At 38.1% G+C, this 17,271-nt stretch overlaps 1 protein-coding gene across 1 annotated transcript; it reads right to left on the bottom strand.

Moving 5' to 3' along the window:
* Positions 1-9,182: 9,182 nt before the first annotated feature.
* LOC135480164 (uncharacterized) lies at positions 9,183-16,414 on the bottom strand. Its single transcript, XM_064759933.1, has 5 exons — positions 16,200-16,414; positions 12,114-12,422; positions 10,910-11,209; positions 10,293-10,368; positions 9,183-10,004 (listed from the first exon to the last, which is right to left on the bottom strand). The coding sequence occupies exons 1-5, from the start codon at positions 16,273-16,275 to the stop codon at positions 9,413-9,415; spliced, it is 1,353 nt and encodes a 450-aa protein (XP_064616003.1). The 5' UTR covers positions 16,276-16,414; the 3' UTR covers positions 9,183-9,412.
* Positions 16,415-17,271: the final 857 nt, after the last annotated feature.

The following is a 17,271-nucleotide window of genomic DNA, read 5'->3' as shown; positions in this document are numbered from 1 at the left end:
GGTGCATTGGTAGGACATATTGAGCACAAGAACTCGTCGGTTCGGTATGCAAAAAACTGTGATTGGGTTTAGTGACTGGTTATAATTGATATCATGGCGGCTCTTTGATTTTCTAAATGTTCACTCAAGTGCGATATTTCGGGTATACAAACTCACTAAAGTTAAAGATATGCCTTTTTAACCTGTAGGCTGGGTGGGATACCGTATTTATGCATGTATACATTTAGTCTAATATTGTCTCTTCTGTTCATAACACGACTAAAAAGGACAAATTTGAATGAAACGCATGTAGAATTCCAGTGCTAGGAAACAGTGCTGAAACCATGGTTAGTCTCCACCACATACGAGGGTTTCTATAAAGTTTCAATCATACTCGTCATAAACGTTCTATTGACCCAACGCTCACTTCAACGCGGGGGTGTATACATGATTTATTAATGACTTAGAAAGGAATTGTGAAAGTCAGCACAAATATATGTCACACTAGCTGCCGCCTACTCCTCTACGTCTTAAGAAATGTGTGTCAACTGCTTTGTCATTATCGCGTGACATAGGAAGATGTGTCACAGGCATCCTCATTTTTACACAATTCTGGCTATCTCATTTGCCAGTGATGTTGGTATTTGTGGTTCAGAAAGAGATGTGAGCAAGTCTGTAACGTCTCGCTCACAGATGTCTCACCTACTGCTTCCCTCTTCCAAAAGGCAAAGTCATACAAGAATTCTAAAGCTCAATGGCTTGTTGTCGACATACTTCCTTCCTCTTGTGGCGTAAACAAAAACGTCACAATACTTTTATCTTAACACGTCAGGTATCTCACAGCATAAAGATATGTATTCTAAATTACTGCTCCTTGACTCTTGCATGGATACAACCTTTAAAAAAATGGTGTCCCGAAAAGAATGCCTTTGTGACAAACGATCCAGGAAGAGAGAGCTCTTTTGTGTGTTCGAGCTCACATTCTGAAAAGATATGAATGGTTATTATATTATATGCACTGAAGCGACGGCACAGGGCTTGCCAAAAATATGGCATATGGCCTACAGTATAATAATACTTAAAGAAAGAAGATATAAAAAGTTATCGCAGTAATCTCGTCCTATTGGCTACAGGGGTCTGGATCATGAATACATGCTGTTGCATGGGAGTGACACCGTACCATATATGGTAATAATTTGACACACCTCTCGTCATCGGTGACATCAATCAAGTAATACTAGCACGTCTTATAGTGGGAAACAGTATCCGCACATAGCTATTTACTGATATCAATTTCATGTAGTCTAGTCTGTGAATCAATGTGCAAAGACCAAATCTAGAGCCAGGGGAGGCGTTACAGATTACCATATTTGGGAACGCTTCTCGTGTAGATTGACATGTATTTGACGCGGTATTTCTCAAGTCTAGAAATTTGACGTGTCTGAGTTGAATGCCAGATCTCATGTGTATGATAAGTAGGCTTTAATACGTCTTTATCTGACAAATTGCATTCACAGCCTGTGCTGAATGATAAATATACAAATAAATAAATATAAATAGCTACAGATCTTGTTGAGTTTGTGCTGTTTACGTTCGTTGATGACCACTTGTCTGTAAACAAATATGGCGTGCGTCATATGTATACGTCACAGGTGCGAAAGTCAACTTGCCAAATGATGTTGGTTTGCGCCTGGCTCTCCCCTTTCCATCAACCATATAATTGGCCGCCATCATGTAAGTGAAAAATTAATTTGTATGGCGTTAAACAACAACAGTAAATAAAAAATGAAATAAGTAAATAAATAAATAAAACAAATTCAGGTTCAGTGCATATTATGCTGGAAAAGAAACAGATATCATGTTCCTGACAAACCTCCTGACTTAAAACCGCAGTTGACGTAGCCATAGCAACGCAGAAGCCCATAATTCATTATGATTATGAGGCATTGTCAGCTGACAAATGTGATGGTGTTACGAAAGAATGAAATGATTAGTCATAATCAAAAGTCATGTGATCGCACGCCCATGCAGAAACTTGGCCTATATACAATAAATAATTCTGACCATGAGTCGTCCATGAGAATACAGTGATGTTGCGACAAAATGAGACATTCTGCTTCAATATATAAAATATTAGACGCATGTCACATGTCAAGCCATGTGTATTTAAAAAGATGCAATAAAATTCATGCTGAATACACCACTCTATGAATAAAAGCATGACTCAGGTTATATTTTAATGTGCAATACAAATTGAAAGAAACTAAAACTCAGGTCTGCATTTTCTTGAAAAAACTGTTTTGAATGGATTTAAGGTAGCGTTCCTGTTTCTCCTGGCATTTTGAAGGTACGTGGTATTAAGTATTCACAGATAGAATACGAATACGATCACGAAGACCGCACAGTGATGGCTTGCTGAATAGAATTACACGATTACCCGAATACTAATTGTTGTTGGTGGGTGTTTTATGTTATCTTACAGTCCAGACTGGGATTTATCACAAGTATACTAACTAGATCTGGTATGTCTGTATAATTACATCGCATATTTTATTGGTTTCACTGTAAATTTTACGCTTAGTGTCTAATGGCGTAATGAATAGGATGTATGCTTGTCATTCACATATCATTTATGTTTTTAACACACAAAAGTTACAGTGTCTGTAGGAATAGACACATTCGTTTCGTTCTCACAGAGGCTGCAAATCTGTTCAACTTACTGGTCAGCAGACCACACATATACAGTACAGCGGTAGGCCTGTCAGTAATTTGTCCCACATCGTTTTCCCACTTATAGGGCTATAGGCTAATACTTTTAGTATTGTATGATGACGACAATAGGGGAGTTTCGTTTTCGAACTCATTCATCTTTGAAGGTAGAAAAAGTCAAACTGTATCATGTGTACCTATAACAGATGTTAAGCAACTATTTTTGATCACACTCACTATAATATGGGCATCTGAGAAAAGTGTCATAAAAAGTAATATAGTGTAGAGGAATGATAGAGAAGTATTTTGAGAGGCACTTCATTTGTGCCTCTGGAAAAGGTGAGACAGGTAATTCAGTGAAGACAGGTAATCAGTAAATTTATGTCAACAAAGGTTGCCCAACATTTTTCTCTGTTCACATGGCACAGTGGAACTGCCTTTACCTTTGATGACAAAAGAGTTCAAACTGGAAACTCTCCTGTTCAGTGCATATAGATTCGTTTGCATTGCTTTCCTTTAAGCGGTAGAAACTTATTGGGATAGTAAATATAGCGCTAATTCATGTAATTTTCACTTATTTGGAACATTGGAACTCTTTTTTCCCCCCTAAACCTATAATTTGTCACTTTTGCTTCCTTATTAGTACCCTGTCGGAAACAGAGTGGACCATACACTGGTTTACCCCCATGTCTGAATTGAAAGTTGGTAGGCATCAAGTTAGAGTTCCGTTCTGATAAGCAAATATGTGACAAAAATTGTGGCCTCTTTTGTTCTGTTTTGTCATCTTTTCCCGAGAAGTTGTCCATGACATTGAATAACAACTTGGTACATGGTTTCACCACGACGAGTTACAGATCAAGTACGAATTTGAGGCCGTTTCGTCCGTTTTCGATAAAATAATACCTATACTTTTGTTCTGTTCTCACCAGCGAGAGGTGGATTCAGTCCTGGGCTGCTTTCAAGTAACTATCTTGCGTTGAAGTATGTTTATATATATATATATATTTAGAGATTGTCGTGTTAAGTTTAATACTAAATATCTTTGTGAATTTGACTTTAGACATTCTTCAAATCAGGTATAGATTGATGCTTCAAATAACATACGTCATGAAGCATACAGTCAATAGTGTCTGGATTCGAAAGATATGACAATCTCCTTATAATTTTGTAAAGTTTTTTTTTGTAATAAAGCTGTGTAAAGTGTGAAGGATTGAATGCAGCGTTTGAGGTTGTCAGCGCATGCACTCTGTATTAAAACTGTAGACTTGCACCTGTCGCGTAGGTATTTTACGACCGTTACCTCTGGTTTAACTTTTCTTAGGTTATAGAGATTATGAGTGTAGTCATATCGGTCGATTTGTTCCTCAGCGCGCACAGCCTGAATACACCGAACGTTAGCTGTCTCTAGCGGAATATTTATTTCAGTACGTATATGTTATAGTACTGTACATAACTGTGGGGTCATTCGGATCATCAGGTTATAATGAAACATAGTAATAAAACCCAGACTGGTTTGAAGTTAAGCCGAAACCGCCGGTAACAAACAAATAAACCGAACAAAAATGTATCAAGTACCATTTTGCACCACCGTGATAGCGCTCTTATACGACTACTTCCAAGACGGGCACCTAGCTGTTCCACATTCCTTGCCAAACTTTATATAGCTCTCTTCTGTACCTAAACTATTTTATTGTGTTTTCTTTGGGGACTACTTTTATACATATATGTGATCCATTCAAACCATACAATGTTAAACAGCCTTTTTATACCTTGGAAAAGTTTGTTACAATATAGGACAATGCCAACAATATTTTGAAAAGAAGACCTTTATTTTTCACTTTATGCCAACAATATTTTGAAAAGAAAACCTTTATTTTTCATAAAATGACAAAATGTATGATCATGCAATTAATCAGTGGAAAACACACTTCAAAACGGCCTTGTGATGCACGGGATATAAAAGATCAACACATATGCGGATGTAAACAAAATCGCTCCCAAACCCTAACCCAGGAAAAACAGTGCATGTTGTGGACTATGTCCCATAAACTGCGTAGCTTTCCCACCATTTACAAGCCAGCTTTCCGTGTCTTTTGTTGTATATTGACAAAGATTATTAATGTTCATTCAGGCTATACCAAAGTACATAAACATACATGAATACAAGAAAACCAGTTTGATTCTCCGCTTGCACGATAGGCGTGGCAGCTGTCAGTGGTCTAATACATGGGTAAAATCAACCCATATCCCGGTATATACTGGAGAGACTGTAAACATCTTTGCTATGTTTTGTCGGCCCACTTCATGCACTCCACTCCCATTATAAGAATAAATGTATATACGTATAATAACATATATTCATATCATATTATCGTTGAAAGACTCGCATCAGCGCCTTTTGCAACACTGGGCCTGGCTCAGACGTGCCCAGTATTATATACCTGCAGCAATATCTGGTACTTTGATGTGCCAGAAATTCACGTCATCACCTTTACCATTACATTCTGCAGCATGAAATAATCTTGATTTGCACCAGTCAGTGCAAAGAAATGATGCCCAAATCAAACGTTTGGATTTCTCTTGATAAGATTCTAGCCAATGGACAAGATCCACAAGAGTTAATGGTTTGTCACGTGACACAAGTAGCCAGTGCTCAGTCATCCCGCGGTCACATGGTTGAATAAAAACACTTGCACGTATGTTGATACCCATCCTATGAGTCAATGTACATGTGCTTATTGTCAGAAATTTACAGGGATATTCAAAATCAAATAAATGCACCATATACACACTTAATCACTTTATATCTAATCACAAACTACACGTTTTTCAACGCACCTCGATTTTTTAAAAGCAAAGTAATCTTATCTGTGTGAAAAACGACAATTGATATGATATCTACAATAATACATTCTTTGCATGTTATATACATGTTATATTTATACCTATTTATATCAAGATTGCAATTCCTATCAATGAATGTATTAAACGAATATAATATATATATATATATATATATATATATATATATATATATATATATATATATATATATATATATATATATATGAATAAAATTTATTAACACTACAGAAACCAACAGCACACATCACGTGTATATGTATATGATGACAACGAGAACACATCAGCCATTTTGATATTTTGAAACAAGTTCACTGTAACAATGTTACGTTCCACGAGACTTATTTTCCTCATAGAATAAATACTAACACATGTTCATGTGCAGAAAATATAAGTTTTCCAATCATTCAGTAGTAAGGCATATGGGCGTCATGGTTACGTGCACAATCCGAATCATTATGACACATTTTATGCATCAATGTGTTGTCCATCATGCAAGATTAAACAGAAGCTCTTGTTTGTTTTAGTATTAAAAATATCTCATAGCATTCCACTAATATTCACATCTCCACCCAGCATCATTTAACGTTAATATTTATCACAATTTATTTTTCGTGGTGAAAAACGTCCCAAAAGAAGTAAGATAATTTAAACAGATTAAGTGCACAAAATATTGAATGCTTCCGGTCCTGGAATTTCATATGCTCTTGTCATCTTTGTAAGTTTGAATCTTTGCTAAATTACTATAGAACAATTTCGCAACGTCGCGTTCAAGAGTTTTTACCATAGATCTTGTGTGTTATGTGGCAAATTTAGTACAGTTCTGAGTACAGTTCTCTTGAAAGTTAATATGGATGTAGTGTCCAGAATGTCTGGAAATCTGCTTCATCATGCCATTTAATTACCCAAGGCCAGGGATTGTATATTCATCTTTTTTGAATAAGGTCGCCATGTCGCATACACAAACATGCATTCAAAGGGCAACTGAGACTCACATGTTGATTCATAGCTTATAAAACTAGCATGGTACACGACTTGGAAATTGATTTAATTCATTTGCATCGAACATTCCTTGTGTTTTGTCGTCTACTTTACATACATTCTTAGTTCTTTAGTGGTTTGTGTTAAATGTTGTTTTGAAAATTGGTATTACGGTTATTGACCCGAAACGTCCATTTCGATTGACGGTTGGTATATGAATGTCTGTTTCGACGCCTACCTTTGGTATGTTTTGCAGTGGTAGTTTTGCCAGACGAAAGATACCACTCAAGGTGATGTCATCAAAGAACATGCGATAACAGAGTTACATGAAAGCTGTATTTTTCGATTTGCTTGCGTTGAGGTTTATTTAGTTGGTATACATGTCATAACATAGCGATTTTTCAGTGTAATGACCCGAATGCTGAAGGGGTACAGAAACGGCATACTAGGACTTAACCTTCAACAGAATCCGTCAACCATGAACAGAGTAAGCCTTGGAAACCTTTCATGTGGACTCGCTTGGCCACTTGTAGTCTTTTCGTCACATTATTTCTGTCCACTGGTCAGTGATCTTGAATGAACACTCTGAATAATGCTGTACATACAGATATGGTGTGTAATTCCATTTGTAATCCCGGATTCTGTTCAGCTTTTAGAACCCCTGTAATCCTGGTCAGGTACAAGGATCTAGGTTCTCCGTTAATCCGTCTTGGGTAGCACATTTTTAGGGCGTTATTTCTTAACAACTCTCTACTGACAAGCTGGAACTGGTGGTTAACTTTCAAGATCTGATTCTAATATTATTGTTAGTCAAAAACACCATTTGATTTCTTTAAAATTGTCATTGCGTCAGATTTTTTTTCACAATGTTCATGTGTTCAATGACTTCTGTCATGAAGTTAACAGATGTTATTTCGACCTTAATGCCTGCTCACAACGTTAGTGACTGGAATTACAATATTAATGGCTTCAATTGCAACGTTCATGTCTGCTATCACAACGTTGGTGACTGGAATTACAACGTTAAAGTCTGCTATCACAACGTTAGTGGCTGGAATTACAACGTTAATGTCTGCTATCACAACGTTAGTGACTGGAATTACAACGTTAATGTCTGCTATCACAACGTTAGTGACTGGAATTACAACTTCAGTGACTGCTATCAAAACATTAGCCCGAAAATGCAAAGTCGTACTGCCATATTAAAAGAAATCGCAAGCCTCATGGGAAATCACAATCTTGTCGGCCCACCTCTTATCACAGTCAAACAGAATGAAGTTTCACGGAAACATTTACAATCAATCACCATCACAGTCATTCATCGCTTCGGCCATACTTTTCATAGCCTCAGCGACATCCATGATCTTCATATTTATCTATATTCAGACAATCGTTATCCCAGTCTCAGCGGAAATCCAACCTATATTAGCATATTTTGTCTCCCTTGTGGTTTAACCACAACATAAGTATGTGCACTTGTGTCCAAACATCACAATTTTCAGAAATATACAAATACATTGCCTTGATGTAAGGCTCACCAAATGAAACTCAACATGTGATTATTATACACTCTTTATCGTCATTTAAATGTTATTTAGTAAAAAGGAAAATCGCAAATACCATCATACAAATGAAAGTCATCATGATATAATAATCGCAAACTGTTTCATCTTAAGGCCTTCGAAACTTTGTCGTCTGAAACCATTTTTACTTTACTAATAATGTGATATTTGTCTTGCATGTACATCGATGTCTTTACAACGCTTGTTGTCCAAGACACAAGATTACCTAATACATTTACAAAATGAAGACATACATTATCTCGCGTTTCTGAACTCATTGCAATGATGTTACTTTAATGACAGTTAATGACGAAAATGTCATATAACAGCGTCATATTAGGGATATTGTATAATAACAATAATAATAATAATAACAACAGTAGCAGTTGTAATTTGTGGAATTACAGACATGTAAAGTATAATTTAATACGGAGCTGTTTGTGAACCCTCAAAAAGATAAAAAGATTGTTTGATAACGTCATTCTGAAAGAGGCAAATGTGGGATAGGTTTATCCTTTGAGGATAAAATTATGTCTTAAAGCATTGGTTCATATTATCTATGATCGGCTTGAAATAAATATCACAATGTATTTTAATATCATACTAGTCAGCAGGCCCTATAATATGATTCTGAACTTCTTACCTCATCGCTTGAAACATATATTTATTTAATTGATTGGTGTTTCACGCCGTACTCAAGAATATTTCACTTATTCGACGGCGGCCAGCATTATGGCGGGAGAAACCCACGACCATCCGTAGGTTGATGCCAGACCTTCACACGTACGGCCGGACAGGAAGCCAGCATGAGGTGGATATGCCATAAGACTTGAACTCACAGCGACCACATTGGTGAGAGGATCCTGGGCCATTACACTGCACTAGCCCGCTAACCAATTTCCGCTTAAAACAGCTCTATACCATTCAAACAAATCCAGCACTGGGTTATTACGATTGCAGTGACTGACAGAATAAAGCTATCCTTCGCGAAGGATGGATCATAATAGTGACGGATTATTGCGTTTTCAGCAGAAACCAGTATAGGCCAGTGGTTCCCATTAAGGAAGCCAGTGGTCCCCATTATGGTCTGAACAGCTAGGCTTAACAGGTTTATTAGCTTACATATTTGGCGCTTAATTATACTGGTAAGCATAAATCATGAGAACCCATGAGTACAAATGGTGTAACCAACTTAGCCGAATGATGCAAGTATGTCCAAACACAGAAACTAGTGGTGCATCTAAAACTTTAGGGTCAGTCGAGAAACTAGCAGTTAAACCATGCAGACGAATCAGAGAAGTAGAGCGACAGTTTGATGATCAATAAAGTACCTCGTTTTCGCTTACCGGCCCAGCAACAGAAGGGTCTAGGGCAGGGTTGCCAGCGCTCTGTGAGGACGGTACGGTTGTGGGATGGTCATATACGTGTTCACCAAACTGTCCATTAATGGCCCTCATATCGGTGTTGATGGCCATATCACTGAATGACACATGTCGGGAGCGCTGGGACGGATCGTTGTTCGAAGAGACAGGAGAGTCCGGTTCTACGTCACTCCCGGTCTTGTCGTCCTGATTGTCGTCTGCCCTCTCGTTGCTGCCATCTTCGGCAAACAGCGTGCTGACCCCGCTATCGCGGTGACCGTTTAAGTGACCATTATTTTCTTCCATACTTTGCTCAGAATGCGGCTGGAGAAACTCTTCGGTGTTTTCATAGGCCCTGTTTGTCTCACTTTTCTTCTTGTACTTCCTCTCGCGCTCCACAGGGATGATGCTGTTCTCTTCACTGTACACCAAGTGGCCCCCTGTCATAACGGCTCTTTCCGCGTCCGTCAAAGGCTGGATACCCATCTCTCTGTCATCCGCTTTCTCGGCAGAACGAGCCACCCTGCGCGCCTTCCGTTCTCGTGTTTGCCTGGTAGAGAATAGAAAAAATAAATATCGAAACAAAACTATCTTCTCGCTACAGAAAGATACGGAAGAAAGCTATTAAATTCGAAAATAAAACACATTATATACAGGAGCTCTTACTGAACGAGCGGTATAAAGTCCGGTGACCAATTGGTCGTCCAGTCAAATTTGGCACTCCTTAACTCCGTCACTGACCGAAGTTACATGGTATCACTGGAAACCTTTACACTGTGCTGAGGTACCATGTACAGTTTTGGTGCGCGATCAAAATGTTCACAGAATCGCTACTTACCTTTTGCACTCTACGAGGAAGATGATGATGAGTATAAGAACCACAGCTCCGACACTAACTCCAACAATCAACTTGGCTACAAGAAGAAAAATGTGAAATTATCTACGATCTGAAAAAGTCGAAGCAGATACAGACAAATGATGCTTACCGTATTTCACAGGTTTCTACAAGGTATAAACCTCCACGAAATGGTTCAGAGAGTCTTTAATGCAAAGTCGTTCTTGAGGATTCACAAGCTCGTAGAGCCTTGTTGGTCTCGCGTTATTTGATTTCCAGCGAACAGTCTGGTAGCTGGCCAGTTAAAAAATTTGAAATAAAATAATAACGACACTCGGCTGTCCTAAAAAACAACGTCAGTGAATTCTGACTGGTTCATTGGTTTTTGCACACGCGCTTGTTTACAGGGGACAAAAGGAAAACGTGTCAGCGCACGCCAATCAGCTGTGAGTTCACAGAAGATGTATGTTATTGTTGTATGTTGACATATACATATGTTAAAAAACGACAACAACAAAGGAAAACATTCATGGAAGACCTAAACACAACCCAATTCATTTGCATGGCAAGATATCAGATGATAAAGGACATTGGAATGGGTATAAAGAGGAGAGACTCACTTTTCTCTTCCTCTTCCAAAGCACTGGCGCCTACGGCAACACTCTTAGTAGTGGAAGTCTGAGTCGATGACCGAGTTGGTGTTGTAACAGTGCCCCCATCGGTTGTTGATTTCACAGTCTGGCCAGTAGTAGTCATAGGTTTAGCAGATGTTGATGGCGATGTTGTTGTTGTTGCCTTTGACGTGGTTGTTGGGACAGGCGTTCTTTTTGTTGTTGTTTTCACGGTTGTGGTGGCAGCTGTGGTGGATGTGGTTGTAGACGTGGTTGTGGTTGGCGGAGAACTCATCCCTTCGTAGCCAACTAACAAAAACAATTTACTTCGATACATTAAACAATAAATCACTGTACAAGATCCATTACCTCATGACGTTAAGTTGGGCAGTAAAACAATACGTCACTGTACACAAAGTCCATTACCTCATGACGTCATGTTGGGCAGTAAAACAATACGTCACTGTACACAATGTCCATTACCTCATGACGTTATGTTGGGCAGTAAAATAATACGTCACTGTAGACAAAGTCCATTACCTCATGACGTTATGTTGGGCAGTAAAACAATGCATCACTGTAAAACGTTCATTATTTCATGATCTTATGTCGGGCAGTAAACACTGCGTCACCTTTACAAGGTTCAATGTCTCATGACTATGGCAGTAAACAATATGTCATAAGATTCATGATCCCATGACTTCATAAAACGAAACAATACGTCACTTTATAATGTCCATGATCTCATAATACACACCACAACATTCTTTGTCTTGCTTATGCATTATCACAATAAATAAATCAACTCATTATCGAGCAGTGAATATCCAATTAATCAAGGGGATAACGTTCATTGTCTCATATAAATAATTTTAATTATATTATAAATAATATTAATTTTAAGCGATTTAACCAACAAAAACTATGGGCTGAGATGAAAACCGGGTTTGAGTAGAACATTTATGTCTTTGACTGTTGCATTGAAATACAAAAACAAGTAGAACCCCCTTCCCCCTACCCCCCACCGAGGAAGAGTAAGAAAACGCAAACAAAATGTTTGACCTCGTGTGGTAAATTTGTGATACTTTGATTTCGCAAAATGACAATTTTCTTATTTGAAAATTAAACGCTTTGAGACATCGCAGTCAATTTTGCCTTTTCAATTAAACTTCTTTTGTATCTGTATACTGATAACCCCAAAACAGGTACGTACCAAATAGGCACTGATAGTGAATCGCTCCAAAATTTGTAGGCATCTCTGTTTTGTCAGGGCAGACCGTATAACCAGTGTAATCAAAGATAGTACACCATGTTCTGTTGTTACACGCTCTCTTCTGAAATCCCACAACTGAACTGCTGAATTCTTGTTCACACACTTTCTCTGCATTCTCTGCCGTGTTTGGTGAACAGCCATCGGCAATGACGCCATTAAAAATTCCGATAATGTTTAAGACAAAGCCAAATCGGCAGGTGAGTACTGGCATGCCGCTACATACATAAAACCAGTCCGGTGGATCGTTCTCTGTAATTATAAACAACATTGACAATAAATATACATGCGCACGAGACTGCTGTATTAAATCGACATACAAGTGTGTAACTATATAGCAGACCGGAATCATGAGTATGGTATCGTACATTAACCTACATTAAGACCACTCTTATATATTATACTGAGCGGATGAAATTACCCAAAATTAGTAAGTATATTTCTTGCTTGCTAGAGAAACCCAGTCAACATTATTTTATTCTTATTCACGTTTGTATGTGTAATGCTGCCTCACTGTATCAACATGCAAACGACACCGTCCATCACAAGCCACTCTGTCCCGGTGCTCTGAGAACAAGTTGATCACACAAAGGCCGATTCTATAAAGCCTTTCCTGACTTTTCTGACAGCCAAAATTTGAAAAACAATTTTACAGTCTATTTTTTTAGAAATTCATATGTTGGCCACAATCAAAAATATTATCCTTGGACAAATATGTTCAAACCTCACCTCCCAGGCAGTTCGAAAAAGTTAGCCTTTGTGATGAGGGTTTAAAGTTTGACTTACAATTCTTTGTGAAATCGGCTCCAGTTCGGTATGATGGTGCAGAATGTCAAGTTACCAAATTGAATAGATTCAACTGATCACATAAATGTACCGATAAATGGTGACTTCTTAGCATTTAACTGATATAAAACTGTAGATAGGTAGCACTATAAAGAAGAACAACACACTTTTTTCTTGTAGATTCCTAACAGAAAAGGACCACGAAAGAAGACACACAGCTCTTTCACATGTTATTGTGTAGTCCGACATGGTTAAGAGGCACTGATCTGATATAAAGGTGTCGAAATTAAGATTGAGCAAAACTACGCTGTGCCCTTTCTTTTAAAGAAAGAATGAATGAATGCTTGAAGTTTTACATCGTACTTAACTATTTTTCAGTCATATGACGACGATATATTTTAAAAAGAGAGAGATAAAAATATTATATTATCAAAGGCAAAGTCTAGACGTTTTACTTGTGTTTGCAAGTATCATGGTCAGTAATGGTTAACAGCCAGCCCCCCCCCCCCCCATCTCCCCATCCCGAGTCATGCGCTCTGACTCACAAGAGACCTGGAATATGACAGCTTCAAAACACTTTTTAAAGATACAAACTACGACCTTTTCTCTAATAACATAGTAATGCCTTATATTGGGCCACCATTTTACTTTTCGTTGGCCCTTTATTTGTAATAATCAGTGACCCATAAACATTATGGCACAAAGAAAAAAAGAAAAGAAAATAATAAACATATCTAATGTAATGATTAACATCCGTGAGGTAAGGAGCGAAAACCAAATATCCTCAATTCTGTATCCTGGCCTGTGTATAGCGCAGTATCAAACACGACACCACCCTTGTGAAAACAAATCCCGGGCTTAATGCCGCATCCGAATCAGGAAGAAGTGGGTTCGAGTCTATAACCTTTTTGGTGAGGGGCCTGTCTGGTTGTGTTTTGTTCGATTCAGCTTTTGAGGGCCATGCAATACTCTAAATATAACCCGTATTTAATGTACCCATGGATATCCAGTGGGTATCCATTGGAATGCAAGCTATCTACACCCGTGCATTGACTTCAACTGTTACACCGTTGCCATCCTCAGCAATTGTCAGAATATAGGCCTGAACGGTTAAAGCCCATCTTTACAGCGGAGTTAAACATGCAGCGGAGTTTTTTTGCAGTGTGGGTAAAACTGTAAACTTCTTCACAGTAAAGACATTCGAGCTTTATGAATATGACAGACGTACAGCATAGAAACTAAAACCAGAGTAGGAACAATAGACAATAGCCGGCGAAATACGTCCTCTTGTCACTTTACCTGCAGTGACATTAATTGCATTTTATTAACCTTCACTGGATGAAAATACTAAAAATGTTGTCCGTCATCACATTAAATAAAGAATGACATTTTCGTTTGACAGTATATAAAAGATTAGCGTCACAGTTCAGATTTTCCAACCTTAAGGTAAAAGAAATGTTTCCACGAAAAATGTCATATTTGTGTCGGATAAGCTTGAGGAATTATCCCAAAGTGAAATGTTGCTGATAAGAATTGCAGTGAAAAAAACCTAAATGTAAGATAATCCAAAACCACCTTTTAGATACCAAGCTGGTCATGCTAACCCTATATTTGGGAAGAGAAGGGTGGGAAAGGAGTCGCCAATTCAAAGTTTTGGTACACACACACCAAATCTGTAAATGTAAATCTTTTTCCAGCATATGTTCTTTTCAGTTTGTTGGGCATCATATGGATCACTGAAGACATTAACTGTTTTGTCATCATTTTTCAGTATATGTTTTGTCACCATTTTCCAGCCATTGTGTACTATTCATTGTGTTGTGGACTACGCGGATCTCTGAAGGTATATATTCCAACATGTGTTTTGCTATCATTTTCCAGCCATTGTGTTCTATTCATTGTGTTGGGGACTACGCGGATCTCTGAAGGTGTATATTCCAACATGTTTTTTACTATCATTTTCCAGCCAAAGTTCTGTTGTCATTTCTCAGCATTGTTTCTGTTATCATTTTTTCAGCATTTTTGAAAATCTTTTTTTTTTATCCACTTTCATTCAGTTGTGTTATGTCTCAGCATATGTTCTGTTCTGTTTGATGACAGAGTGTTGTGTGGTGAGCTCTTCACAGCACACTACTCCAAATACAGCCTGACATAGGCGCTGTACTATGATACTGATGAATGAAAATTCGTTCTTGTATCTCCATGTTTGGTCTGCTTGAGGTTCATTTCCAACAATGTGTAGGTCATATATAAATAGATCCCCTCTTTTGACAGGATGGTGTCACTAACCGGAGTAGATAGTGACCACTCGTTGTTAGGGTAGCGCTATGGAAACATAATTCATCCTGAAGAGTACACGTGACTCCTGTTAACACGTTACAGCTGCCATTATCTAATGCCACACGTACTTCCCATCCGTTTCCTTATCTAATAGGAAATGGCACGGGTCATATAAAACACTAGTGACAAGATGATAATCCTGATGGAATTTCTGTACTTGCTATCAGTATGATTTGACATTATGCGAGCGTGCAACACCCGCAAAAGCCAGATGTTACTATATTTGCCTTCCTTATAATATAGAAAATTTTCCATTTCTGCAAAAAGCGATGCTGTTGGTAAACTTCTTCACAGTAAAGACATTCGAACTTTATGGGTGTGAAAAATGGCATAGAGAGTAAACCCAGAGCAGCGACGACAGTTTGAGAGTTCGTAAATGATAAAATACCTCTAAAATTGCTCAATCAAATCAGAGAATATTCCCTTAGCAATGCGACGTTTAACACCAATGATATAAATACATAAATTACACGCCCAGAGCGGATCATGAAGTGGTCTAATGTTTGAATCCAGTAACCAAGGTTCAACATTAGTATCTGGTATCCCTAAAGCTAATAACCAACTTTGACCATGAGTTAGCCTGTCGATTCCATGAAATAATTAACCTTGTGCAGAGAACCATCTATATCTTTAATTTTAATCAACAATAAGGATAAAGTTCGAGTAAAATCTAGTATAAAGTAAATATAGATAAATCTAGTACAAAACCAGCATTAAATTAGCATTTAGCTATCAGACAAATTAAACGTTCAATGAAATAATAAATTCTTTTCGAAGATAAATTCTTTATTCACGCACTTTCCATCCCATGTAAGAAAAGATGAGTAAGCTAATAACTAATTATGAACTGTATAGTGAATAACTGCCATGTTACTGAGTACTTTCACAAGCTGGTATACTCACGCTCTGTGACTTGACACTCCACGGAAGAAAGGCAAACAAGGCAGGCAATCAAGATGACAACTGTTCTGATAAACATTTTGACCTTTCGAAATCAAAGTTTTCACTGTGGTAATATTACCAAATCTGCGAAAAGTAATCCACAAATTTTCTCTCCCACGGTCAGACCTTCTGGTATCAGTAATTCGTCGTAAAGTTGTGGTTTTTGCTCGACGCTCTGTTACCAAACGTTTACGCACTTATTGGTCTAACCTGACCCAAGATTGTTTCGCCTGGGACGTATTCTTGGGGAGAGTGGACACTCCCTCTACCAGAAAGCACTGGGACTCGTCGATGTTATTATGAAGCACCGTGTTGTGGGGGCTGGAGTGGCGAGGGGTTAAGCTTTGACGCCCTCACCTCAATCGACCCGTTCAAGCGAAACGCTTTATTTAGAACTCTTTTTAATACCCCTGCAATGGAAGACTCGCCTAGGTTCTTTCAGTAAAACCTGTAGGGGTCCAGTCAGCCTAATAACTTATTCGTATACAACCTGGAATTCATAAGAACTGACTCAGACGAATTGTAGCGGTGCAGTAGTTGCTCACAATACATCATTGCCCTCAGCTGGTATACCCTCAGCTGGTCAGATTGATACCAGCTACATAAAGTACTGTTCAAATATTAAACTTTTGGAGGTCAAGTCTCCATTGTATTACGTTTCCTTTGTAACTGAGGCTGAGTTGAAATTTTAATGTAAAAAGTAAGCATAATTCTCCTCTTGGTTGCTCGCCTTGTATGATTGCCGGTACGTTAAAAGTAGACGCACGGAATTCTTTCAGATTCGCTGTACAAATCTCGTTTACGGTAGCCTACCTTACTTCTTCTAATTCTGAGCTATCTCTAGGAAATGCAATGCACGTTGTCTATTTCATTTCAATTAAAAGAGAAGCCGTTTATGGATAGATCAATTGCAAAAGGGGAGTTTCGAATTTGAACACTTATCGTCAAAAAGGTAAAAAAAAGTCCTCCTGTACGACATGACCTGTCAGAAATATTAGGTGGCTATTTTGATTACATATACTACAACCTGAGG

Source organism: Liolophura sinensis, chromosome 1 (genome assembly GCF_032854445.1).
Source record: "Liolophura sinensis isolate JHLJ2023 chromosome 1, CUHK_Ljap_v2, whole genome shotgun sequence".
NCBI classification, from domain to species: domain Eukaryota; kingdom Metazoa; phylum Mollusca; class Polyplacophora; order Chitonida; family Chitonidae; genus Liolophura; species Liolophura sinensis.
The sequence above is the reverse complement of the archived record's forward strand: the minus strand, read 5'-3'. Positions and strand labels throughout refer to the sequence as shown.